The sequence below is a fragment of the Anoplolepis gracilipes genome, chromosome 13 (assembly GCF_047496725.1).
Source record: "Anoplolepis gracilipes chromosome 13, ASM4749672v1, whole genome shotgun sequence".
Taxonomy (NCBI): Eukaryota; Metazoa; Arthropoda; class Insecta; order Hymenoptera; family Formicidae; genus Anoplolepis; species Anoplolepis gracilipes.
In genome coordinates this window covers 2,329,759-2,355,315 of record NC_132982.1, presented here as the reverse complement: position 1 = coordinate 2,355,315, position 25,557 = coordinate 2,329,759, and the positions used below count along the sequence as shown (strand labels likewise).

Sequence of the window (25,557 nt, the reverse complement as noted above, 5' to 3'; positions counted from 1 at the left end):
CATAGACCTCAAATTGTACTTAGTACTTAGTTGTAAAATTGAAATTGGGATTGACATGAACATACAATTAAAATTGCAAAAATACTTTCTTTTTCTACTTATTCTGTCGTTACACTATTCATTTTTTGCCACCCTTTTATCCCTTCTTCTCTTTCTCATTTCTCTCCCTCTCTCTCTCCCTCTCTCTCTTTCTCTCTATCTTCCTCATTATCTCTAATCCCCGCCCTTCCTCATTCAGAAGTTCCTCCGCCTGTATTGATGTCTGTCAATTGACACTCTTTTAACACATGCGTCAAACTCTCTTCTTCATTCCCACAAACTCTGCACATCTTCTCTTCTATTTCTTTCCAATGCTGATTTCCCCTCGGCTCGTTCTCACATCTGTACCTCGCTATTAAATTCCCATCTTTCTTTTTCCTCTTTTCTTTCAGGTATTTTGGTAGATCCTCCGTCATTATTTCTTTATATATGTTGTATCTTGATTTTTCAATCCTTTTCCTTCTTTCTTTCTTCTCTAGCATCCATATATTTTCCAATACTGTCTTTACTATCTCTTGATCTCCCCCTTTTCTCCTTCTTTTTAGAACCTCTTTCCCTATTCCTATTCTTTCTAATGTTATTCTCCTTACTTTTTCCCATTTACTATCTTCTCCTTCCCTTTTTTCTTTTTCTAAGTCCAATGATAAAGTATATTTTTGTCTATACTTGTTTCTGTTAACTTAAAAGAACGCATTAAAATACCTTGTTTAAACGTAAATAGTGATCATCTCGATATTGTATTATATAAAAATCGAGTCAGAAAATGTTTTTTATGTACTCATAAATTGCACAGTTCTGTATATCGTTAATGTTATATATTTATGTACAGATATCATTTTTAATTTTAGAAGTATATGACACAATTATTATTAAAAAATTGTTGCACTGTAAAGTTACAGTTATCTGATTACATTTTGTCAGAATATATCTTAACATTTTATTAAAATATAAGTTTATTATTTAAAATTTTAGATATAAACAAATTTGTATTTGTATAAGTCCGTATTTTTTTCTTAAATATGTTCAAGATCAACTTTTATTATTAGATCGTCTTGGTCTTATATCTTTTTTGATAAAAATCGCTGAACAAATAAATAAAGATTATTGCCTTTAGTATGAAGAAGTAGATCAAAAACTTCGGTGCTCGGCATTCCATGACTAATGTAATAGGAAAAATAATTATTAGTATCTCGTAAATTAACCATATTCCAAATTGTATCTGAAATTTATAAAGAAAATTTCATTAACTAATTTTTTTTATTAAACTTACATATTAATTAAAAAAAATAATAAAAACAAATAAAATAAAAAATTGTCTAAAATATAAGGTGTTACAAATCTTATTTTAAAGATGTAATCTCATGATTTTATTGACAGATCGAGAAAATGACATAATGCTGAATAATTTGTTTAATATTTCGAGAGGTAATTACCAGCTGACTCTGGGTCACAAATTTTTTCCACCAGAGATAATTTTTGTATTTGGTGCCAAATGACGCGAGGAAATAATAACTGTACATAATAATGTGGATTGCAGAATTCAAGGTACCTACAAAATACACTTTGCTCACCAGGCATGTATTTCAAGTAAAACCATGAGGAAATGACTGTTGCACTGTGATGATAAATATGAAGAAAAGACACTTGATCTTGTTTTTTCCTCAAAACGAAGAATGCTTTCAAAGGCAAAATATTATATTAAAAATTATATTTTCCTTATAAACCTTTTTTATCTTGTCCCAGTATTTTTTTGTGTTTCAAACTAAACTTCGTTATGATTGCTTTTGTCGATAAAATGATGAAATAATGGTAATTTTTTAATGATAACGGAAGTACAGAAACACGAATGCAAATTGCCTTGCAAAATTTTTGTGAATCAACCAATACATATTAAACGTCTTAATTATTAAAATATTAGTTAATTTTATTAGTACATAAATATTTTCTTACCGTGTCCAGGAGTTCGGTCAATTTTCCGAAAAAATACCACCATCCACCTGTTAACCACTATTTGTCCGAAACATATACATAATATTGTTAAAATTATATATAATATTTATCGAAAATTGTTAAAATTTAATTTAGTTTACAATTTTTGAAAAAAACGCCTACCACTGCATATTTGATTTCTGTATCATATGATGAATTGTATCCATCAGAAAACATCTTAATAATGATATTCAATCCCTGAAATAAGCAAATAATTTTTATAGATTAATTTGTATTAAATTTTACAATTTAGTACACATTTAATGATAGAAATGTGGAATCAGAATTAAATTTACCATAAATATCAACCAGATACTGAAGAGCACTTGAAAAGTGTTATGTAAGATCATAACAGTTGTTAGTTGAAAAACTAACTAAGCCTTCAATACAAATATTAAATATGTAACGACAATACATAACGTAGAAGTCCCAGTATCCATGAAAGGCTAGGTGTCTACTACTGGATCTGTCATAGAAGAAAATATATTTCATCTAATTTAGAAAAGTTATAAAACAGGTCGAAAATTATAATAGCATGTATGCAATATAAATATAATTCGTTATATTTTATGAACAAAATCTTATATAAATAAGGAAAACAATAGGTAATAAAGAATCAACGCCGATGTAGGGCGTGAAGTATTTTCCAACCAATAATTCACATCATGTTTTATTAGACGTTTCAGACTCGTTTCGAGTCTTCTTCAGTAATTTATAATGACTATAAACAATAAAACAATCATATAAAAAACCGAAACATCTAATAAAACATGATCTGAATTATTAGTTGGAAAATATTTCACGTCCTACATCCGGGTTGGCTCTTTATTGCTTATTTTCTTTCTTAATATATTACTCTGTAATATTTAGAGTTTTTAGTTGAGTTATTTATCTTATCTATTTATAATTTTGAATAATTTTTAAAATTAATGAATTATTTAAGGAGGTGAGTTAAATGGGCTGATATTAACCAAAAAAGTGTAACGTAACGTAAAGTGTATGTAAATAACACTTTTTGAGCAAAAATCAGTCCATTTTATCCATCCTTTTTTGAAATATTTATTATTTTGATTAAATAACAAGTATATTTTATAATTTTATTAATTTTATATGTCTGTTAGAATTGTATTCAGATAATGAAGATAGATTGCAATTCACGTTTAGATTAATTATGATTAGGTTATTAATGCAAATATTAATTCATTTGCTATTTATAAGCTCTATAATTCTAATTTATATTAAATCAGATAATGGAAATTGATGTTATTTCCTTCAAAAGATTTGTCATGAATAAAAGAGATTTTTTTTTAAGTTCACTTTCTTTATAATGTTAATAAGTTCACCTTTAATATTTTTTAAAACTTCAGTATAATTTCTGACTACGTATTGTAAAAGACTCTCCATGTCGGTGACGTACTGTTCAGTAGTAAGTAATGGAAGTGTCTGAAATACAAATAAAAATATACTTTTTTATATGAAGTAAAATATATGTAACATAGCGAAAGTTTTTTTACACTTTTTATACTTGGTCCTTTTTTCTCATTATTTCATATCTTCCTCATTATTTTATACTGTAGAATTAAAAGAAAACGTATGCCGGAAAAAAATGATTAAAATTTTCTTCTTTTTCGTTCTTCTGCTAAAGTAAATAAGAATTCCAAATTATTAAATTCCAATCGCTAGTACTCAATTAATAGCAAGTAATGCAAGTAGAACGACCAAACTAGCCAATAATATCTTTATTTAATATTAAAACGACGTTTCGACCATTTGGTTGTGGTCCTTTTCAAATTTAACTACAATGAATAACAAATAAATTATAAATTAAACCAAGACGGTAAACGCAGTAAATCAATCAAAAAAAAAACCAAATAAATTTAGTACATACATTTGAGTGAACAAAGATGTATATCAATGTGTTGTACAGGAACGACATTACTTCCGAACTTTACTCTCCCGCAATTTTTACATATAATTGAACTGATTTTAGACTCGACCAGTTTTAGTTTTAATGGCCTTTTTTATGAACAGATTTTTGGAAGTCCAATGGGTTCTCCATTATCCCCGATTTTGGCCGACATAGTCATGGATGACCTAGAGTCATATTGTTTACATTCTTTAAGTTTTAACGTCACCACCTATTATCGATATGTTGACGATATCTTCGCAGTAGTTCCGCGCATAGGCTTAGACGAAATAATAAAGACCTTTAATAATTTTCACCCCCGATTGAAGTTTACCGTTGAAATAGAACATAACAATTCCATTAGTTTTTTAAATACAACGATTATGCGTGTCGACACACTTATAACCAATTGGTTTAGGAAGCCTACATGGTCGGGAAGATACATTAACTTTCACTCTAACCACCCAACAAAGTACAAAATAAATACTATATACAATCTCGTTGATCATGCCTTACTACTCTCAGATGTCAGATTCCACAAAGAGAATATAAATATAGTTCATAAAACATTACGTAATAATTGTTTCCCGGAAAAATTTGTTGAGCGACACATACAAAAAAGAATATATGTTTTGAAGAATCGCAAAACCACTAACACTGATGAATCTATCAATAAATTACAACCAAAAAACTTTTTTATGTTGCTACCTTTTATTAAAGATTTTAGTTCATGTTTGCGCCGATCAATACAAGACACGGGTTTGAGTGTAGCGTCGATAGTAACGAATAAGCTTAACATATTGATCAGACGTCGCAAAAATATGTTAAATATTGATAATAGAACTAATGTCATATATAAAATTCGTTGTAGGGATTGTGATGCGTTTTACATAGGCCAAACAAAAAGATATTTACGCACAAGGCTTAACGAACATTGTAAAAATATCAAATTGCATCCTTCGTGTCAATCCGTAATTAGTAAGCATAGATCGGAACTCGGACATGACTTTGAGTGATATAGCCCAGAGATTTTACATAACGAGAAATTTATAAAAAAGAGAGAAATAGCAGAAATGTTTTTCATCAAGAAATTTAACAACACAATAAACTTACAAAAAGACACAGAAAATCTACATAATATTTATGACAAGATTATATAAAGGTCGTCTAAAATGTTTTTTAAAAATCGAGAGTTTAGTTTCGACATTAGTTTTGACAAGACGTGTTCCGTCACTTGTTGGTTCGTCAAATCAATATGTTTAACTAACTGATACCTGTACAACACATTGATATACATCTTTGTTCACTCGAATGTATGTACTAAATTTATTTGGTTTTTTTTTTTTATTGATTTACTGCGTTTACCGTCTTGGTTCAATTTATAATTTATTTGTTATTCATTGTAGTTAAACTTGAAAAGGACCACAACAAAATGGTCGAAACGTCGTTTTAATATTAAATAAAGATATTATTGGCTAGTTTGGTCGTTCTACTTACATTACTTGCTGTAAATAAGAATGACCTAAATCTTATTTTTAATAGCTACTCAAAAGTTTGAGTAGCTATTAAAAACAAAGTTGTTTTTTGCAACATAATTCTTTCTTTCTTTGTAACACATTCTTAATATAACTATTCCACATATAAGACGAATATATTAAAAGAGATTTAAAAAGCATTTATCTTTACGAAAGCTTATAATTACCGTAATCATGTCTGTACACTGCTATCTTGTTTACATAATAATTTATCTAAAATTTGAACATTTTTTTTTTATTGTATTTTTTTCAAACGTTTCTTTTGCATATATATTAAAAATATTTCTGTTGCGTTATAATATTATAACATAAAGATATCTACTTTTATTCTGAATATAATTATAATTCTTAAACAATATTGTAATAAGTTTAGCTGCAATTAAAAATTTCTAAATTTATTTTATATATTATAATAAAACTATAATGATAAGGTTTTCTCGCCAATATAATTTTCACAATTAAATGGTTAAAGTTGTTTCATTTCAATTCGATCCATTAATAATTTTACTTATAAATGAAATATTAATTTTATTTTGTCATTTATTTAATTATGTTTTTGTAATCCCATAAAATAGAACTCGTGAAATTGATATTCTTAATAATAAAACAATAGTAAGGTTATAGAAAGCAAACGTATCACAAATAACGGTTGTAAAACAATTCAAATATTCTATACTTAGAAAACATATATATTATAATATTAAATGTATTGATATAATTTGATGAAAAGTTACATCTAAATTTTAGATGAAGAATTAAATAAGAAAATTAAATAAGAATTAAATAGAAAGATTAAGAAAGAAAAATAAGACGTGACCAAAAAGAAAGCAAGTCACGGTCAAGCTGAGTAAGCATTACGACACCCGAGCACGGAGCACATCTCGCGCTCCGACCCGGAAAACCTCATCCTTCCGCCCTCAAAATTAAAGCGATCGCGAGAACCATCACGGTCGCTCGTAATAAGTAACCTACCCATCGACACGGTTCGTCATCACGACGACCGAATACGCAATTTAATAGTAGTGTAAGACAAGTGTAATAGTACGATCGAAATATTTTTTTACTACAAGTACAAAGTGCGTTCATTTGCTGCCTGAGTTCTAACTTTTTAGGCGAATATCCCAGAAGACTCTATTCTCACGGCACGGGCACAACATTAATTGGTAGCAGCGGTGGGATTCGCCAGCACAAGTGACGCAAAAGAAATAAACGTCGTGACCAAACACATCCACTACAACGAGGAAGACAACCAGAAAACTTCTCGAACCCGGTACGCCTATCTCGTTGTGTAATCGTTCGATTTATCTATCTACCTTGTTGGCAGTGACATTCGGTTGAGCTACCGGAGGTGTTCGGATCATGTTTCCTCTCTCGCGGTATTTTAATTCCGGATTAAAAATGCTCGAGTCGTAGGACGTTAATAAAAATTTGCGTCGGTGTGTTACACGGCTTGGTGTGCTTATCGCTGACTCGGCGTCGGATGCAGCCGGACTGCAACCTGAGAAGGCACCGACCTACAGACAACAGCGAGGGCGAGCGATCGAATAAAATGCTGTTCATCATATTAATGTAAGTCGAACGAAATTAATTATTGTAACACGTGAATTTCGGAAAGACGAAGCGAACGACCAAATAATAGCGCAAACACATCGTGGCTACATAGCGGATCGGCGGAAAGAGCCATAGCTAAAAGTTTAAGAAACTCGCAAAGAATAGCAGAAACCGCGCTTAGAGACATTAGTAATAGAGTGCGCAGACAGTTAGAGGAATATTACTCGAGCGAAAGTTCTCCCGAAAGCAAACTCGGAGCGAACGTAATAGCAGAACGCGAACTCTCGGTCAACGAAATAGATCGTAGCGTAATCGCGGACCAAGACGGTCAGTCATCCGACGCCGAGTCAGCGATAAGCACACCAAGCCGTGTAACACACCGACGCGAATTTTCATTAACGTTCTACGACTCGAGCATTTTTAATCCGGAATTAAAATACCGCGAGAGAGGAAACATGATCCGAACACCTCCGGTAGCTCAACCGAACGTCACTGCCGACGAGGTAGATAGAGAAATCGAACGATTACACAACGAGATAGGCGAAGAATCGGTGGAACCACGTGCGCAGAGACACATCGAGCCGAGACCCGGAACAAGCGGTATGAACGAGAATAGTAGAGAGATGCTACAAATGTTGATGCAGGAAATTCGGGACTTGCACCTCGAAATAGATTATATTAGAGAAAGACAGGAAACGCGCAACAATGGACACCTGACGCTAGTAAATCCTAGAAGCTGAGGAAGACTACTCGCCCGACGATGTACGACACCGTCGAGGACGCGGAAATTTATCTTTAAAAGAGGCACGAAGCCTAATACCGGAATTTGATGGATCGCCAAATAAATTACAAGAATTTTTAAGCGCGACTACATACGCAGTTGAAAATATTGACCCATTAGACGAAGTCACCCTGTTAGATGCCGTACTATGCACCAAATTAAAAGGCAGAGCGATGCTAGATTTCTAGACGCAAAAAATCCGAAATTTTGTACAATTGAAGCAAGAATTAGAAGCGTGCTATGCTAGTAGAAAGAGCACTACACATCTGCAGATAGAATTCAACACGCTAAAACAGAAAACCGACGAAAGCGCGAGAGCATACGGTCTTCGAACGGACAAATTAGCCATAGAATTATACGAGTCAATGCTAGACGAACAAAACTACGGAGCACAAGCAAATAATCTTTAAAATTATACAACAGCAAGCCTTAGAGAATTTTCAAATCGGATTACACGATGACATTAAAACTATGGTACGTTCTCGAGGATACATAACACTGCAAGAAGCGATATAAGCCGCGAGCGCGGAAGAGAAGATCAAGGGATCAACATGTGCTGGCGCGCGACCAAAGAACGCTGCAACGCTCGCGTATAATCACGATAGTAAAAGGACCGCACAATGTCAGAAATGCGGAAAAATGGAGCATTACGGACGAGAATGCCGTACGAGTCAATACGCGACGCGATTTTCGTTACCAAAACCAGAGCGACCCTCGCGCGTAAATACCGTTGATAAATATAGGAACCACTGCAAAAAGACCGGACATAAGCAAGAAGAATGTTGGCTATTACACGGACGACCGTATAAGGACCAATCTAATCGTACGAAACGAAATCAAACGCCACGAGAAAATAAAAATCGGTATAACGATGAAAGAAGAAAAAAGAGATCTGATTCCGCTCGAAGTAGCGATGAGGAAGAAAAAGAAGAGAAGAAGCAACGTTGATTTGCCGCCGAGTATCACGTATCACACGTAAGACGAACGCCTCACTCACACACAGGACTAGACTTAATTGCATTACCCATGCGAGAGGCGAAAGGAGAAAAAATTAATTTATTATGCGATACGGGAGCAGCCATTTCTCTTATCAAAGTGAGAAATCTAAAAGGAGAAACGATGATAACCGAAGACAAAATAACCCTTACGGGCGTGACGGGACACCAGGTATATACCATCGGACGGATAAACGCGACGATAAAGTTACAAGACGAAAAGATAAAACATAGATTTTATGTCGTAAAAGACGATTTTCCGATTGAATACAAGGGAATAATAGGAATAGACTTTCTCAAAAAACAAGAAGCGATATGCAACTACTGAACGAAACAGCTGACAATCAGACGAAATGTACTGAGACTATATCCTTATCAAAAGATCACGTTACAGCCTCGGAGCGAGACGATAGTACAAGTGGCAACGACAATCAACATGATGGGAGTAACCCGAGCAGAGGAAATAATACCAGGCGTATTTATAGGAAACTGCCTAGTAATCCCAAAAAATTTTTATATCCCGCGAGCGTAATAAATACGAATGAAAACGAAGTCGAAATTACAATGTCACAGATAGCAATTGAGAAAATTGAAGCCGAAGAAACAACGGAGATAAATGTCGCACACTCGAAAACGGAAAAGAAAAGCCTACGACACACCGAGAAAATATTAAAAGAGTTCCGTACCAAACACCTAAATATGGAAGAGGAAAGAGCGATAAGAGATATCTGCGAGGAATACAGCAACGTGTTCCACACAGACGGAGAGTCACTCACATGTACGAACGCGGTGACACATCAAATTGCAACACGAGCAGATAGCGCACCGGTCATACGATCATATCGACTGCCCGAAAAGCATAAGACGGAAGTCAATCGACAAATGCAAGAGATGCTGAATAATGGAATAATTAGGGCAAGCGTGAGTCAATGGAACGTACTTTTATTAGTTGTTCCGAAGAAATTAGATGCATCCGGAAAACAAAAATTTAGAGTGGTGATAGATTTTCGAAAATTGAACGACCTAACAATAGGCGACTCATTCTCTCTACCGAATATTACAGACATACTAGATCAATTAGGGAACGCAAAATATTTTACTACTCTCGACTTGGCTTCAGGGTATTACCAGATCGAGATGGAAGAAAGCGACAAAAGTAAAACAGCATTTTCCACGCCGTACGGACACTATGAATTTAACAGAATGCCGTTTGGATTAAAGAACACCCGCTACATTCCAGTGATTAATGAACGCCGTGTTAAGCGGACTACAAGGGATAAAATGTCTAGTTTATTTAGACGATATTGTAATTTTTGGAACTAGTCTAAAGGAACACAATAAAAGATTAATCGAAGTATTAAAAAGATTACGTGAAAATCGATTAAAATTACAGCCCGACAAATGTGAGTTTCTAAAAAAAGAAGTGACATATCTAAACGGAATATCACCCGATCCAATTAAATTAAGGCTGAGTAGTCACCGCGGCCATATTGAAATCGTGACAAGCGAGAAATAGCGAGAAATGATACCCTGATTTATGTTGCGACTGACATGTAAATAAAAACATATTTCAACGAAATAATACTACCGATCTCTTCAGCACACTTGTAAAAATGGACAGCTGGTAATCCTTCCTCCTGACAATTGATAAATAACTGTAAATTGAGTCCGAAATGAACCCTTGAAATGCGGAAAAACACGCGATTTGACAGCTGTCGAAAGGAGAGGAAAATGTTACTTTACACAGGATGCTTTCCAATTGAGAAATCTCTAGACACTTTTATGCACATGGCGACACAAGTCGCGTTCCAATTGCAGTAACTGCCGACACAACGTTACACATCCGTACTCAGCTCGAGGGCTACTAGTCACAAATTTCTATACTATAACTAGACCGTTAACTTCCTTATATAATAGACCTAAAAAGTGACCCCGAAAAATATGTACAACATTAGTAGGATAGAGAAAAGGAGGGGATAGATATATAATATGGCTGCTATAAAAAACTCGTTTGTGAGTGACATTGTTTTAAATTCAACCAATCAGTGTGACTGTCATCCTACTAATGATGACGCATAAGTTTTATATATACTTTTCGGGGTTATGTACTTTAGGTACATGTTAGAAAAGAACGCTTAGATAGGAGTGCATAGGGGGACGGGGCGAAGCTTCGTCCCCATAAAAAAATATAACAAAACTTGAGAGCTACCAAGGCTGACAGTACTGTGTGGAAGTTTCAATGTAAAATCTTAATTCAATCTATGTCCAAATTCTTACACTACATTTATAATTTTTTATTCATAATCTTACAAAATAAATACTGAATGCATCGATGCACGATTCATTGAGCCATTTGTCTAGCAACGCTTCAGTCAAATAGCTTAGGAAAATAGCATTGAAACTTCCACACAGTACTGTCATCCTTGGTAGTTTCTACGCTCTCAAGTTTTGTTATATTTTTTTATGGAGACGGGGCGAAGCATTCCCATCTAAGCATGTACTTTACAATGCATATACAATTCCACATGGGTTTGCAACTTGCATATTTATATATTAATATAATATTATGCATTTATAAATTTCATCTATAATTATTTATATATATTATGTATATTATATAATAGTAGTAGTAGTAGTTTATTCAATCGATCCCCTTAGGGTTACAATCTTTTACATCTACGTCCACAGTCACTTAACCTATTTCTCCTAACATACCCTCCCTTGGGAGCCCTAGCGGCTGCTCCCCAGCCCCCTCGTCCCCCGAGGTTCGCACACACACCCGCCTCCTCTCACTGTCTCCCTCACTCTCGCACTCACACAGCATCCCTTACGTTTACCTATATACAAAATTATTTTCACTATTAGTCCTCTGTCCTTCGTTCCCAACTCCCCATTATTCCCTCATATCCTCTTAACCTGCTCCCCTACCCTTTTCTCTCTGAACCTGGCCATAGTACGACTTTACAACACTATTCCCCTCTCCCCTCCTCACAACCCACCCTCTCTCTCTCATCTCTTATCCCTCTTCTCATCCTCTCTCCCCTTTCTTCATTCTTTCCCTCTTCTCTCTTCTTTCCTCTTTCCTCCTTCCTTCGGCTCTCTTTCTACTTTGTCCGCTCCTTCCTCTCTGTCCCTTTATCCTTCACTACCTTCCCTCCTCTTCCTCTCTTTCCTTCTCCCCTTTTTTTGACTCTCCTTCCGCTCTCTCCGCACTCTTACAATATACCTCGTTTCTTACAAAAACATCATTTCTCCGCTCTCTCTCTCTCTCTCTCTCTCTCTCTCTCTCTCTCTCTCTCTCTCTCTCTCTCTCTCTCTCTCTCTCTCTCTCTCTCTCTCTCTCTCTCTCTCTCTCTCTCTATTTCCCCTTCTCTCCTTTCTCTCTATCCCCTTTGTTCTCTTGCCTCCTCTTGCTATACACCTTCCTTCTTTCCTCCGCGAGCCTGGCCATTGTATGACCTCACATGTTATTTCCCTTCCTACCTCGTCCCTTCCGTTTCCTCTCTCCTTTCCGACCCTCCCTCTCTCCCTTTGCTACCCACTTCTCTACAAGAAGCCTCTCTCTCATATCCCATTCTCCTTCTCTTTCTCCCTCTCTCTCTCACACTCTATCTCAATCCCTCACTCTTTTCCACTTTCTCTCGCTCTCTCTCCCTCTCGCCTTTCTCCTCTACCCGTTCATCTATCTCGCTGTTATTAACAATATTGCGCCCCTATCTTCCCCCTCCCTCCCCGCAACATTCGCCTCTCCTTTTTCAGTCTACTTCCTTCCCTTTCCTCTCTGTGCCTGGCCCTTTTCAACCTTACATACTGATCCCCTTTTCCTCCTTCCGACTCACCCTTTCTCTCCCATCTCTCTGTCCTTTCTCTTCTCCCCTCCCCCCTTTTCTTATGCTTCTCCTTTTCTTTCTTCTTCTCTCTTTCCTCCGTTTCCTCCTGCTTTCTCCGTCTCTTCATCTCTGGTCCTCTGTCCTTTTCTTCCTCTCTGTCTCCAATCTCCTCCTTCTCTTTCTCCCTTCCTCTTTGACTACATTCTCTTCATCATCACTAGGATCTCCCCCCCGCCACTCTTTCATCTCTTTCACCTCACTCCTCAGTAGTCTCACTTCCTCCACCTTCTTTCCTCTTCTTCCTACATTACATCTCTTCCCTTCTATCTTTCCTCTGCGCTCCTCCTCACTTGATTTCTCTTCTCTCTTCTATCCGATACTCGCACATAACCTCCACCTGTCACCGCCTACATCTCTCTCCCTCTGCACTCCATCATCTCCTTCATTTCGATCCTCATCTGTCTTGATTCCTCCATCTCTCCTTACCCTTTCTTCTTCATTTCCACTTTCATTCTTCTCACCTTACTCTGCTTTGTTCTTCCTGTTCTCCGTCCGTCACGACGGGCTAGCTCGCCTAACGGTAGAGGGGAGGGTCGATTGTGAGGGGTACTGTTTCCGAAGGAAGACCAGGGGGTTAATAGGCTGCGAGTAGGGGGAACCCCTTTCTCAACTAGAACACTGAGTTAATATTATAAAAACGTAGTGATAATTTTATTCAGTCGAACTACTCGGAAAGTCGCCGGTCAAATCAAAATACATTAGTGATGCTCGTTCGATATCGGCGGTATGAACGAAACAATAGACGTTAACAAACTTCGTGAGTTAATACGGAACGCACCCCGTGAGGAATACGCGACGACGGTTTGTACCGTCGCGGAAACGCCGACAAACTGGTGACAAGACAATAACCTAAAACACGACAATCGCTTACAATATCGGCGCGAATGCCGCGAACATGACGAGAAAACAATACAAAACAAAATCGCGGTCGCTACAACCTCGCACCGTTTACCAGCGTACTTGCAAGAAATGAAATAGCGTAGCCAGATGGTTGAGGCGGGTACACCGTCGACAGCTCGCGCCTCCAACAGCCGATCGCCCTGGCTATAGCGAATCGCTAGGTGAAACCCGCGACGAGACTGGTGGTCGAGAATCGAGGCCCCTTTTGGCGTACGCAAATCGCATGGTCCGCTCACGAGAATTCAGAGGTACGTTGACGAACGAGGGAGCTGGTCCTTTCCCGGACCCCGCTAAGCCTCCGCATGCGCCAGCTACGCCGCTCCTCCACCAGGGTGGCGGTAACACACACTTTCGTACCTGTCAAACACTGAGATCCTACGATTTTTCGCGGGCACTCGACAGCACTCTCGGGAGGAATCTGGCGATTCCGCCTGGCGACAACTCACGAAGACCGTAGAAAATCGACAACGAAGTAAATTTTCGACACGACGAGTCGGTTCGTGAAGAGGCGAACAATAACGTCGGGTAAGCCAACGCCTTACGATCCTTTCGAGCCCCTTGACTGCAGTCGCTCTCTAACCCCGAAACGCAAAGACCACAGCACGAAACGAAATCACTAATTTCCCGCGATAGCGCGCCCGAGTCAGAGGGGTCGACTACGCGGATCGTGTCGGTGGTGGCGTAATTCGCGTGACAATGATTCGCAAAGATGCGAAACAGCCTCACCGGTGAATACTCCCCGACGTGGTCCACAATCGTCTTCCTTGCGAGCATTGCACCGAGTATCTGCGCTAACAAGAGTCGTCGTGATTCGTCACAGGATCGTACTTTAATGAATCGTGATCGAATCTCTCGCTAAGCCCTCAGGAATCTCTATATATCCCCGCCGCCCTACCGCTCTTATCATTATCGGGGAGAGAGATTTTTGCTTCGCGCGCTCAAATGGGATTCCGCGCATGGACGTATCATGTGCTCAAGCGCCCGGGCCTTGGGGCGCATGGGGTTCGCCTCGCTCGGGTTCGGCGTGCTTCCTCGCGTGCTCCTCTCCCGGTGGGGCGACGGCTCGTTTATGCCTGTGTCGGTCCCCTCAGGACCGGACGGCACTCTTTCCTGTGCCGTTTTCCAAATTTTCCGTTGGTTGTCAGGGCGCCTTTCTCGCCCTTTGCCTTCGGGCGGCCCTGTCGTGGCGGGCCGATTCTCCGGATTTCCGCGAGGTTCCGCGAGGATGGCCGAACTCTGTTGTCGTCGCGCTCGGTATTTATCGCATTCCTGCGCTATTGTCTCCTGTGTACTGCTTCTTGTTATAACCCCGTTGTCACCGTGATTTATAGCCCGAGAATATACAATTCAATGGTAAATATTCAAATAGAACAATCGAAATCGTTCGCCTCTTTAGGAATCGCGGTAAAGCTCTCGATTACTCGACCGGTGTGTACACTCGGTTCGCGCTTCGCGATAATTTTTAGCGGGGTGGACGTCCGTCGTGACGGCCACGTCACAATATATATATTAATTATGTTGTGCTTATAGTTGCTATGTGGACAGACAATAGCACGCTAGCATTACTTACCTGTTATGAAGCAAGAAAGGAAGATCTCGATCATCCTGTTAAGAGAGGAAAAGTATGGGCATTGATAGCTAATGACCTTTTAGAACTCGGTTGACAAGGTATGTACTATTAAAAATTCATTTTCTTAAGTCTATAAAAAATTTTTTGTGAATTATTAAATGCATATTACAAATCTTTGATTTCTATGTTATATATTATTGCAAAAATATTTTTCCAGTCTTTGTGTAAATATGATGTCTTTTAAGCATTTAATTTATATGAAAATATTATTGCATATAAATTTTATTTTTATTTATAAGCATGATTTTGTTATTTTTTTATTTTGTTATTACATTCATGATGTAAATATGTTGTTCTAAATTGCACATATCTTTAAATATCTGTTTTATTTATTTTGTTACCTTACATTTGAAAGTACATGTATGTATGTATATTATACCGAGGTACGAAATACAAAACAGATATTGAAATGCATGTGCAATTTAGCAAAATGTACCTTTGGCAAATTACATATATACTCATGGATGCGTACATATCTTTGTTAATTTTGATTATATTTTGAAATTATAGTTTTCTGCAGAACAAATAAGATGGAAATTTAATACGCTTACTCGAAAATATAAAGATTGCATAGATAATAATAAAAAAACTGGTGCTAGTCTTATGACATTTAAATTTTTTGACCATATGGAAAATATTTTTGGTGATCGGAAGACTGTACAAGGTCAAAGTACAATATCATCAACTTTCACTATTGTAAGAAGAATCCAAAAGTGAAATCAACTATGCTGGCACAAAGCGATACATTCATAGCGCAAAGCGATTCTTCAATTGGTGATGAAATTGATGATAAATCACTGAGCACATCAAGTAGTGTAAGTACCAATAATGCTAAAAGAAGAATTCATGAAAATCTATCAAAACCACGCAGATTGGATAAAAATAAACAAGCTATCGAAAAGGCATTGTCAAATACAGAAACTGAATGTTCTAGTTCTACATCCGTAAGGAACACACAGAGTAAGCGCCCTCAACATGGCTCAGGGTACAGAGCAGCGGCAAGTAAAGTTGAATTAAAGAAATAATGGCTACAACATTTAAAAAATTTAACAAATAAAGATGAAATAAAAAAAGTAAGACAAGAAGCTTATGAAAAAAGAAAAGCAGAAGAAATGCAAATGAAAAAGAAATTGATAGCATTAAAAGAAAGACAGTTAAATATAAAACAAAATATTGCTCAACAAAAGCAAGAAGAAGCTAAAGACTGGCATAAAGAAAAATTAAACATTGAAAAACAGAAATGTCGATTACTGAGAGAGCTATCAGAAACTCATACTAGTAAAAGATTTAAGACTGATACAGATAGTTCATATGCAGACTGAAAGATGTGATAGTTGCGTGAATTTCTTTATTTATTCTTTATTGTTGTTCTCAAGTAAATTTTTATAGAATAAGTTTTTCAACATTCGTTTCTATAGTCAGTTTTAGGCTAATATGTAACATATACAATGCAATCAGATAGTGAAGAAATTACTAGAGCAATTCGTGAATAAACATACACTATTTGTTAGATACATACTATGATTTTAAAAAACTCCAACTTTAACAAATTATTTTAATTTTATTTTAATATGCTGGTTTTAATTTGCCCTTGGATACTCTTGATTAATTCTATTTGACTGTAAGCAATAATGATGTTTTTTTTTTCATTAATATTATTTTTAAAAATGTTTCTAATTTGAGAAATAAATATTTTATGTTAAAAAAATACTTCGTTGAAAAATAAGTACAGATATATGTGAGCATTTTTGTTGCTCAGAAGATTTTTATTTTTTGTTTGCTTTAAAAATTTTAATTTTTTGTTTTATAAAATGTACTTAAATTTATATTGTATTTTATAAAGTAATATAATAAAAATATTCCTAAATAATTTAGAATAACCTTATATATTTAGATTAATATAAATTGAGACTTATTTACTATATCATTTATTACAATAAGTATAATAAAAAAATTATAAAAATGAAAATTATTAGATATATCTCTAAGAGGTTTAATTTTTTTTATTTAATTATATATAGAGATATTTTGTAAAGGTTTGAAATAAATAAAAATACGTTTATTAAAATATATGAATATGTATTTTTTTCCTGGCTTTATTTTAAAACTGGAAAGTAGAAAAAATTATAAAATATGTAAAATATTTATAACTAATCAAGAAACAGCTCATGAAACATCTGCATTCTTCGATCTATTTCGTTTCTATGTCGATTAACATGTAAATTGTAAATTTTATTATTGTCAATCACAGCATTATCCTCAAGAAAGTCATTAATATCATCATCAAAGAATTCGTTTTCTTCATTTGCTTTTATAATAATGTTATGCATAATACAAACGGATGTTATTAATTTTGGTATAAATTCAATATCAAGTAATTCTAAAAATTTTAAACGACGGAAACGTCCTTTTAAGTATCCAAACGCCCTCTCTATTACTATTCGTGTTGAAGAATGCAAGAAATTGAATTCCGACTGTTGTGCAGTCAAGTATCCGTTGTCTTTAAAAGGTGGTACAAGCCATGGTAGCGATGGATAAGATGAATCTTCTATTATGCACATTCCATTAGGAAAAATGTTTTCCATGTCATTTTGAGCAGTATCGTAGAGTAACGACCTTCTTAAAATACGTGCATCGTGCAACGAACATAGTTCTCCACAATAAATATTTGTAAACTTCATATCTGCATCTACAACACCTTGTAACACGATAGAAAAAAACCTTTTCCGATTGCAATAATCTCTAGGATGATCAACAGGCTGTCGAATTGCGATATGCGTACAATCGATTGCTCCAATACACTTTTTTATACCTTGTTTTGCTTCAAATTTTTGGGATTACATGAGGATAGTGTTATCTCCCTCTGGTCATTTTCTCTTCGTCCAGTCTTGATAATAACCATTCCACGACGTATTACACGAAAAATCGGAGATATAGATACATCAAATCTATCTCCCATAGTTCGCAATGACTCAGTATTTGCAATATACCAAAGAAATATAAAAAACTCCACTCAGCAGAGATTTTACGCATACCAGAAGAATGAGATAGGATAAAACCACTTTGCCGCACTATGTTTATATATAATTGTTAATTATTAATTAAATTATAAAATTATTTCTTTTGTCTTCCTTTATGAGCATCTAGATTGCGCTTACATTTTGCGTTAAATTTTTATTCTTTATTTTTCTTTTTTATGAATTCTTTCTTCTGCAAATTCGGAGAAGTGGCTTTGCAAGGAAACTTCATTGGTCGATTACTCGTACAAAAATTTTTATCAAAATTAGTGAAGCAAAGTACATGACCTCTCCTTGTAAATAAAATTACTTACTGTAATTGAGTAATCAAGTTTCTAATTTCATCCATGAAAAAAGAAACTTTTAGGTAATTTTCGGGTTTGCACATTAAACCCGGCTCTAATTGAAATACGTCTTTAAGACTTAAATTATCGAATGGCTCATTGTTACAATAATTATTAGTACTGCATATCTTTTGCGATACATAACTCTGTAATTGTCTTGCATAATTAATGCCTGTTTCGATAAACGTTATATGTCTTTTACTCTTTTCATTCTTTTCAGACTCATTCTGCTCATTTTCTCTGAATTGTCTGTCGTAATATTTCTTTGCAGTAGGCCATCTAAAAGTTAAACAAAAATATTTTAGTAAATTTTTAAAGTTTATTAAAAATATTACACTATAAACATTGTTATCATATTAATAATGAATGTTAAGAGCAGTACATTGTTAAAATGCATAATATTCAAAATATCGATCTTTTTATTAATGCAAAAAATAATCACTAAATAATCTTCAATTATAAATTATAATTAAATAATACACCCTGACAGTATACAATAATAAATACATGAACGAAACAATATTTTCATTAAAAGCTTATTATACTCCTATAAAAAGTTACATAGTTATAATTCTCTTCTTTACATTTTATAAAGCAGTAGTTGTTTAATTTAAATTATTAAATAAGTATATATATGTATATAGATAATTAAATTAATAAAATAAAAATGCAATATATAAACTCCTCACAATAAATTACAGGAACACTTAAATTTTCTTGAAAAATAGGCAAAATTCAATCAACTGTAACTTTGTTAAAAATGAACGAAATTTAAATTTAAGAAAAGCGTTTTAAATGTTGAAATCTCTACTTTTGAAACCTTACCGTTCTTTTTACGTTTCTGTGAGTTTGATAATTTTTACATGCAGAAAACTACGAGCTGGACCAAATGCGAAATTTGTTTCTCGATTTGCCGACCGGTCACGTCTCTAAAAAAATTCTGCGACACTAATCTTTCTAATGTGAGAACTTGAAGTTTTCTCTACAAAATCGTTTTTTTTTAAATTTGTCTACAATTGTTTCTTACTGAGTTACCTTCGATTAAATAAAAAGTGAACACCTTGACTTTGATTGCTCATAACTTCGTTAAAAATCATCGTACTGTTATGAGCTGAAACTTTGCTCTATCAAATGGAATAATAGTCAGATTTTTTAAACAAACATTTAAATGTGCAATTAATGGATAAAAATAACGTAAAAATTATCTATTCTTCCATATTTCCTTTTAACTCAGTGAATAATTGCATGAAACAACAATAAAAGTTTGTTCTTTATGTTTTTTTTATACCTTTAAGTTCACTGAATTTGACAAAAAATCGCTGAATAGCTATGGAAATTTTTTTATGGTAGTCACTATGTTTTTATCAAGCAGAATGTACAAAAACTTGTAAAATTGCTTAATTTCAATTAGAAAATATGGAAAATAAAGTCAATTAATGACAAAAAATTAGTTTCTAGTACATCGACACTACATTTACTTTTACTAACAAGGAAAGGTATGGAAGTGTTCTCCTCCGATTATAATGAGCTTTGAATATGTTGTAGTCTAGGTCAAAATAGGAGACACATATTTTTTTTATACGGCCGTTAAGGGGGTGAAACACCTTCTTGAAAAAAATCAATTTTTTAATTTCTGAACGAATACCGTCGAAGCGGTAAGAGAGATAAAAAAAAGTTTCAAGTAAAAGTTTTACGGTTCTTAATATACTCTAAAACTGTGCAATTAAATTTTTTGAAAATGTCATATTTTTCGAAATCCCCTTTCCCCTCCCCTCAATTTTTCAAAATTTTGAAATTTATTTTATAGCAAAACCTGTAGCATATTTAATGACAAATTCAACCATATATGATAAAGTTTATTCCGAAGTCGCATTTTTCAGAAATAAACTAGAAATACTTCTACATTCCGCTATACGCACACCCCATTCGTGTCCGTCTCACGGTACTCGCTACTTACGTCAACAGTTTTTTTCTTCGCAATTTCACGGAGACATGAATTATGAATAAATAATATAAATATATATATAAGAATTTTCATATTATATATTTATAAATTATAGCAATTTTATTATTATATGTTATGTGGCAATAAATATATAATTTACTTACATGAGAAAAATAAAGCTTTTATCCATTAAAAATACAGTTAGCCGAGTAAGGAATCTTTGACAAAATGCCATGATTAATAGATACAATGCTACGTGTTATGAATAAATGTTATGAATAACAGATACTCTTACGCAATCGCAAGATAAGTTAAGTAGTGCAAATAATTTGATTTATAACCGCCTGCAGTGGAACATTACTATAAAAATCATATATTGAATTCACCCAGCAGTTTTATACACGATTTCGTTCTGTTACCATTTTGTGCATATATTACGTATGTATTAATTTTATAAAATTTTTATTATTATTGCTAATATATAATATATATATTATAAATGATAGAAACCTTTTTTAATTTTATTCTCTTTCAATTTTCTTTCTTCTTATTTTATTTCCTTTCACAAAAGATTTTTTATTTATATTTTTATGTTATTATTAGAATACAATAAAATACGGCAAAAATATATTAAAAGAAAGTAAAATTTTTTTTTAAATATCATAAAATCTTGGTTTTTTTTTTTGTTTCCTTTCAACAGAATGTTTTTTATTTTTAAGTTGTTGCAATAATATACTCTAATAAAATATGTAAACATATTGTAATAATTGTTAAAATTTAAATTTCTATATAAAAGTTTCAATTGTATTTTATACAGGGTGTCTCAGAATGACCGTATCACCTCTCGGGTGCAGGTAGAGCGGGTTAAATGGAATAGAAAAGTCCTGTACCATTTTGCGATTTTCGGAATAATTATTGAGAAATTAATTTACAAAGATCAGCAAATTCGGCGCGAGTATCAGCCCGCTGCAAAAAAGATGGCGAGAAGGATGGCCCTAAGGACGGTCGCTAAGCGCGTGCGGTGTAAATAGGCGCCATTGCCTCGCGGTTACCAGGGGCACAGACGAGAAGCGTTGATAAGAACAATAGATTAGCGATTACTATTTAACGATCGGCCTAGCGGTGGGCCGTCCTTCTCGCCATCTTTTTTGCAGCGGGCAGATACTCGCCGGATTTGCCGATCTTTGTAAATTAATTTCTCAATAATTATTCCGAAAATCGCAAAATGGTACAGGACTTTTCTATTCCATTTAACCCGCTCTACCTACACCCGAGAGGTCATTCTGAAACACCCTGTATATGTAATATGTACATTTTTTATAAATAATATATAATGTATATTTATAATATCTCTCTACGATATATAAAATTTAAAATATGTAAACTTTTAATTATTTGCTTATTAATTATTATTTTGCAAAATTCTGAAGCTATTTATATCTATTGTCACACATGCATACACCGAAAAAATCATATTCTCATTTTAAGAATATACCATTTATTTTTAGAATATCTTCCTTTAAAATAAGCGCCAAGAGGATTTTCTTACCTAAAGACAGAAATCCTCTAAAAAATAGAAAAGTATTAGATATTCTTAATATGTAAAAATATATATACACTTCTAGTCTTGAGGCTTTTGTGGCCATTGTCTAAACTGGGAACTTCCGGATGGATGCCGCGTGATTAAACAGCGTAATGCACGCAATGACGTTTCGTAAACGTTAGAGTTTGCATCTTCAGGGCTAAGAGCCCCTATACTGAGCTCTCTGGGTTGGGATTCTTATATCTTGCGAGAGGTTTTTCTATCTACGGGAAAAATATACCGTTATGCCCTCTAGTGGTGTAAGCGCAAATAGGGTTTGTATGATACAATTTAAGAATATTTTCTTTATTTCATATACTATTCTTAACAAAAGATCATTAGAGAGGAATATTCTGAATTTTTTAGAATATTTTATTGGAGGAAAGCTTTAGAAGGAATTCTTCTAAAATAGAGAATACAATTTTTTCGGTGTATGACAGATTTTATAACCTCACTTTCTAATCTCATTTTTAACAATTCATTTCTGACTCTTGCAGACAAAAAGTAATACACTTTACCGCACTATGTAACAATTATTGAAAAAATTACAGCCTATGGCCATCTTTTCCGAATGGCCATCATACCTTAGTTTACCCTATTTTTACAAAAGTGGTACATTTTGCAATAGGTTAATAAAATAGAATTTGACGAATAAAAAAATTACCTTTGGAAAAACTTTTTGTTGAGAAAACAATATTTCTCGCTTGTGGCTGCCCATCGAAATTGCTTGCACACACATCTGAAGTTAATAATATCTTCAAAGCTAATATCACTGTAGCCAAGAATAATGTTGATCACTTCTGGAGGTAAGCACATTATTGTAGCCATAATAAAAATAATTAAGTAAAACACAAAAATAATGTAATTTGAGAAGATCGAAAAAACTATTTGCGTAATATTAATCCCGTATTTAAAAGTGAAAGTACACAAAATTTCAACTGCAAGATTGTTCTTGTCTGCTTCTTCGAGAGACCACGTGTATGTACATACACTATATATTTCTTTTTATCTAATCTAGCTTTTTGAACCTTTTGTGAACCTAAAGCTTCCCTTTCCATATATGTGTGACGTGACTATGCGCACAATAGGATAATTTCTTTAAAAGACAGGATGTTTCGGTTGATGTACGTTGTGTGAGAAATTCTTTGTGTTTTTATAAAAATTTCATTCTTTCCAAACAAGAAAAAATTCTTTTAGAGGGAGACAAATGCATACTTCCTTTTAGTTCATTACATATATTTCTCAGCGCTAACATAAGATCAAATTTAGCACCGACGGAATCCCGCTTCTGAATTTGTAATGTGTGTGTGTGGATTGAGAAATACAAGTAATCACTCTAAGTAATAATTAGAATTAATAAATGATATACTTTATTTGATATTACACTCTCTGGGCGTATAGGCTGCGTCGGTGTTCGATACGCATTCTATCTGACTGCGAATTTGTGACTCTCCTCCTCAGGGTTCTGTGTCCCTGTTTTTATCTTACCCGGTCCTTCTAGATCTTTCCATTTTTGACGGTTGCCGTCGTCTTTGTTTGTCGCCTTGTTATTTGTGCGTCTATTGTCCTAAATCTAAATAATATTATTGGTCGCTCGATAACACTTCGTCAACAAGATAATATTGCCGTAACGATTTGTCTTGATTTTTAAATTATAATGACTTATAATTCGGCCATTCTGACCGTTAATCGCCCCGATTAAATAATAACAAAAATAAATTAATAAATAAAAGAAACATTCCATGTTACGCTGACTACACATTATAATTCGAATGAACGCACGCATAAGTAAACTTAGTTTTTAAAATTTATTACATAAAATACATAAAATACATAAAATATATAAATTCTTAATTGATCGATAAAATAATTATACAAAGAGATTGTTAACGCTCGCTCTAACTTGGTAACCACAGTTTCATATTTGACGCTTCCCACGTGCCGTGGTACGGAGTTTGTAATAGTTAAAAACCCTCAACGTCTATTATTACATATCGATTGTTTTTTAATACGCGGTCCACTTGGTACAGACCTTTAAAACGCGGTGTCATTTTTTGCGAGGCACCTGACGTGTTATCAAAATTTCGCACCATTACTCTATCGCTTACTTGGTATTTTTTAGCGATCTTATGCCTGCGATCATAATTGTTTTTGTTTATTTGTTGATTCCGTCAATCTGCTCATCGGCTCGTTTCGTAAGTTCGGTAAATCGCGGTGTACATCAATACATCCTTTCGCCTCTAATACATCACGCAATCCATCACCATACTCTTCCTCGCTGCCGCACGCCATAAAGTAATACGCTCGGACATTCACTTGTCTCTTTAGATACAGTATTATTGCATGCAAACTCTACATCGGGTGCTTTCCATTTAGTAACACAAGTCGACACGAGGTGACTTCAAGTACCATTTCTGCTTTCCATTACATTTGTGTCGCTTTTAGTCGATGACACAACAAGTCTACTTCCATTGACGCTGCTTAAGAAGTGAGTCAAATGTGGTTAAAGTCTATGGCCGCATAAAAAAGTTTGAATCCGAGTCAACAAAACTAGAAGAAGAAGAAGTGTGGTTAAACCTGATGTGTATGAAAAAGAGAAATTGTTGCAAGATGGAACTAAAGGTACAAAATATTTAGTTATTATTATATATTTTTGTCATTATTTAAGTTTTTTATATCAATTTTGTTTATGTTAAGTAGAAAAAATTAGTTGTCAAATGTAAAGTAACAATTATTTATCTCTGTTTTAACCTAAATTATTTTTTATTTTTGTATATATGTATATTACAGCCTATTACAATAAAAGAACTGCAATTATTGCAAAATAACAGCAAAATAATTTGAAAAAATGGTACGAAATTGATCAACTTGAGCAATCTACAAAAACCAAATTTTATCCAAATTAAAGAAAAAGAAGGTTCTACAAATGAAGAGCAAGTTGAAACAATTATAACTAAGCCAGATGTAACAATTTTAGATCAAGATTCACAAGAATCCAAACTTACATGGTCAAAGCGAGCTACTTGTGCACTTTTATCTGCTTACGAAGTCCGAAATATTGAGGCAGATAATACCAAAAAAATAAAATGTTTTGGCAATCTATTGCTAATGATCTCAATACATTATTATTATTTGAAGCTCCGGTAAGTGTAAAATAACTTTGTATATATGTATGTACATATGTGTACATATATATATATATATATATATATATATATATATGTTTAATTTATGTTAATATTTTATATTATTTGCTTATCTTTTGTAATGTTACGTCCAGGCCCGTACAAAGGATGGGTCAGAGGAAGGGCGTAACAGGAACTGTTCCGATGTCAAAAGTCTTATCGACGAGTGACTCGGTCGAGCGAGCTGCAGGTAGCAAACAGGTAAACGACGGGTGTCGTTATTACTGTTATGCGAACGCTCTCTCTCGGTGGTCCCTTTTTGGTAAGA

General features: G+C 34.3%; 1 protein-coding gene and 1 pseudogene across 1 annotated transcript; one reads left to right on the top strand and one right to left on the bottom strand.

The window, feature by feature from the left end:
* Window positions 1-1,072: 1,072 nt before the first annotated feature.
* LOC140672574 (uncharacterized) lies at window positions 1,073-14,956 on the bottom strand. The gene is made up of 6 exons (XM_072904824.1): window positions 14,313-14,956; window positions 3,372-3,471; window positions 2,325-2,494; window positions 2,152-2,226; window positions 1,990-2,046; window positions 1,073-1,258 (listed from the first exon to the last, which is right to left on the bottom strand). The coding sequence occupies exons 3-6, from the start codon at window positions 2,376-2,378 to the stop codon at window positions 1,082-1,084; spliced, it is 363 nt and encodes a 120-aa protein (XP_072760925.1). The 5' UTR covers window positions 2,379-2,494; window positions 3,372-3,471; window positions 14,313-14,956; the 3' UTR covers window positions 1,073-1,081.
* A 19-nt stretch (window positions 14,957-14,975) lies between these two features.
* LOC140672576 (uncharacterized) lies at window positions 14,976-16,968 on the top strand (annotated as a pseudogene).
* The last annotated feature ends 8,589 nt before the right edge of the window (window positions 16,969-25,557 follow it).

What these genes read in the sequence shown, in the direction of transcription:
- LOC140672574 (XM_072904824.1), bottom strand. Translation starts at nt 2,378, where the DNA reads ATGATCTTACATAACACTTTTCAAGTGCTCTTCAGTATCTGGTTGATA. An exon ending in GTATCTGGTTGATATTTATG is followed by an intron (nt 2,227 to 2,324) that starts GTAAATTTAATT and finishes TGCTTATTTCAG; the next exon opens with GGATTGAATATCATTATTAA. An exon ending in CAGAAATCAAATATGCAGTG is followed by an intron (nt 2,047 to 2,151) that starts GTAGGCGTTTTT and finishes TCGGACAAATAG; the next exon opens with TGGTTAACAGGTGGATGGTG.